Source organism: Aquarana catesbeiana, linkage group LG10 (assembly GCF_042186555.1).
Source record: "Aquarana catesbeiana isolate 2022-GZ linkage group LG10, ASM4218655v1, whole genome shotgun sequence".
Classification (NCBI taxonomy): Eukaryota; Metazoa; Chordata; class Amphibia; order Anura; family Ranidae; genus Aquarana; species Aquarana catesbeiana.
Genome location: NC_133333.1, coordinates 245,266,918 through 245,270,120, shown reverse-complemented (window position 1 = coordinate 245,270,120; position 3,203 = coordinate 245,266,918). Strand labels below are relative to the sequence as shown.

The following is a 3,203-nucleotide window of genomic DNA, read 5'->3' as shown; positions in this document are numbered from 1 at the left end:
TTCTCTTCACGCTGACAGCGTGAGGAGGAAAAAAAAGCCGATCACCAGCTTATGTCAAAGGGACATCGGTCCCGAAGAGGAAGGAGGCACAGATGCCTCATCTGTGCCTCCAAGTGCCATCTGCCAGTGCCCACAGTGCCCACAAGTGCCACCTATTAAAGCCCACAAGTGCCACCTATCAATGCCCACAAGTGCCACCTATTAGTGCCACCTAGCAGTGCTGCCATCAATCAGTGCCCAATCAGTGCCCAACACTGCCACCCATCAGTGCCCATAACCGCCACCCATCAGTGCCCATAACCGCCACCCATCAGTGCCCATCACTGCCACCTATCGGTGCCCATCAGTGCCGCCTCATCAGCGTACATCAACGAAGGAGAAAAATTAACTGTTTGCAAAAATTGATAACAAAATATAAAAAAAAAATAATTTTTTTTTTTAATTCTGTCTTTTTCAATTTTTTTAACAAAAAATAAAAACCGTAGAGCTGATCAAATACCATCAAAAGAAAGCTCTATTTGTGGGAAAAAAATTATAAAAATTTCATTTGGGTACTGTGTTGTATGACCGCGCAATTGTCATTCAAAGTGCGACAGCGCTGAAAGCTGAAAATTGGTCTGGACAGGAGGGAGGTTTAAGTGCCCAGTAAGCAAGTGGTTAAATTCCGATCGTGCGTAGACAATTCCAACGGACAAAGTGCCACGCATGCTCAGAATAAATAAAGAGACGAAAGCTATTGGCTATTGCCCCGTTTATAGTCCCGACGTACGTGTTTTACGTCACCGCGTTCAGAACGATCGGATTTTCCGACAACTTTGTGCGACCGTGTGTATGCAAGACAAGTTTGAGCCAACATCCGTCGGAAAAAATCCTAGGATTTTGTTGTCGGAATGTCCGATCAATGTCTGACCGTGTGTACGGGGCAGTAGTCTTCCAACGTGTGAAATTTGATAGACCAGTGTAAGCTATTCTGTTTGCTTTTTCGGCACAACCCTTGTATATTACCCTGTTTCCCCGAAAATAAGACCTAGCGTGATTGTCGGTGATGGCTGCAATATAAGCCCTACCCCCCAAATAAGCCCTAGTTAAAGTCCTTGTAGGTCTTATTTTCAGGGTAGGGCTTATTTTCGGGGAAACAGGGTAGGGCTTATTTGGGGGGGGGGTAGGGCCTATATTGCAGCCATCACCGACGATCACGCTAGGTCTTATTTTCGGGGAAACAGGGTAGTAGAGTGACTATTTCAGTCTGTTTGGGCCATGATAAAATTTTGACTATTTTTATTTTGAATCTTCATTTCCGGTTTCCTTCTCCCAATCATCTTGCTTAGTGCAATCTTGAATTCCTTGTTCCTCATTGTATATATTAGCGGGTTCAGCGTTGGAGTGATTACGGCGTAGACTACAGGGGTCAGCTTCTCTTGCTCGGTTATTTCTTCAGAACTACTTCTATAATACGCAAACAAGGAAGTGCTGTAAAACAAGGATACAACAATTAGGTGGGAGGCACACGTGGAAAAGGCTTTGTGCTGTCCTCCCTTAGACCTAATTTTCAGTATGGTGGAAATAATGTTAATATAAGATACCAAAGTCAGAACAAAAGACCCAAGTCCATAGGCTCCACCAACAACATAGAGGATTAGCTCTGTCGGTAGAGTGTCATCACAAGCCAAGTTCAACAAGGGTCGGATATCACAAAAAAACTGGCTTACGACATTGGAGGAACAGAAGGATTGTTGAAAGGTACGGGTAGTGTGGATTGTTGAGTTGATGAACCCGCTGATCCAGGAGCTGAAGGCTAAAGCGACACAAGTAGGAGGATCCATGACGGTCACATAATGCAGGGGGTCACAGACGGCTACATACCGGTCATAGGCCATGACGGCAAGCAAGGAGCATTCAATGCTGCCCAGAGCGATAAATAAATACATCTGAACAGCACAGCCCATGAAGGAAATGGAATTGGTCTTCAAAAGAAAATTAAGAAGCATTTTCGGAATGGTGACCGAGGTGTAAAATATCTCAAGGACAGATAGGTTACTGAGAAGAAAGTACATGGGAGTGTGGAGCTCGGTACTGAATGACGTGGCAGCAATGATGAGTACATTCCCTATTAGGGTTACTGCATACAACACAAGGAATATATAAAAGAGAGCGATCTGTACGGAGAGAAGGTCTGGAAACCCAAGGAGGACAAACTCTGTAACTCTACTACTGTTCACCATACTCAGTCCTGGATGTCCAGTCAATGACCATCATATGTTAAATATCCCCTTTACACTACAGAGACATAAACACAAACCTACGGAAGTAATAAATATGTCACGTTTAATTTAATAATGAAAATTTTCAATACAAATTGAATTAATTTAATTTAATACTTTCATACTTATTGATATTTTAACCCACATATGTGAAACACGAGGCCCACAAGCCGAATCTGGCCTGCCCAGGCCATTTCATATGGCCCTCACACCTCTACTGCAACTGCTGCACCCCCCCATCTCCACCCCCTACCTTGCCTCAGCAGTAGGCAGGAGGACCCAGCTCTGCCTCCAGCTTCTTCCCAGCAGCAGTATAGGGTAAGAGGGGTGCGATGTGATATAAGAGAGGGTGGGGGACTGTCAGGGCTGGGCTCAGCCCTTCCTTCTCTGAGTTGGCCGCTCAGCTGTCGGCTAATTGCCAGCTCCTATCTCTCAACAGTTACTCAGCTGTTGATGATATCCTGCTCGTCAGTCCTGCCTACTTAAGCCGTCCAGCCCAGAGGACCTCTGCCTTCGCCTTGGTCAACATCACAGAGACTCTCTCCTGCATTCCTGACGTTTGGCTTGTCTGACTATCCGTTCCTGAACTCTGGCTATGTTTTGACTACGTTTGTTCTATTTACTTTTATTATTAAACAAGTGTGATTTAACTGTACTTCTGTCTCAGTCTGATTTCATGGTTTCTGACAGTGACTCTTGACTTCTGATGGGGGGGCAAGATGTCAAGACATTTTCCACTTCCACTGGCCACACTCCGGCCTTCCTAAAGTCTGCAGGAGGGGGCGTGGCCAGGCAGCGCATGTAGCAGGACACACTTCTCCTCAGCTCCGCCGAAAATCCTGGTAATCATCCTCCAGATCACTTATCCAACCCGCTGACACCTCCGATCGGAACCGCACGCTATCCGGGCCACAGCAGACCCAACCACCCGACCGATTTACA

General features: G+C 45.8%; 1 protein-coding gene across 1 annotated transcript; it reads right to left on the bottom strand.

Annotated features, from left to right (window-relative positions):
* Positions 1 to 1,241: 1,241 nt before the first annotated feature.
* LOC141110175 (olfactory receptor 5B12-like) lies at positions 1,242 to 2,222 on the bottom strand. Its single transcript, XM_073601384.1, has one exon. The coding sequence runs from the start codon at positions 2,220 to 2,222 to the stop codon at positions 1,242 to 1,244; it is 981 nt and encodes a 326-aa protein (XP_073457485.1).
* Between the last annotated feature and the right edge of the window lie 981 nt (positions 2,223 to 3,203).

Coding starts and splice junctions, on each gene's coding strand:
- LOC141110175 (XM_073601384.1), bottom strand. CDS start 2,222: ATGGTGAACAGTAGTAGAGTTACAGAGTTTGTCCTCCTTGGGTTTCCA.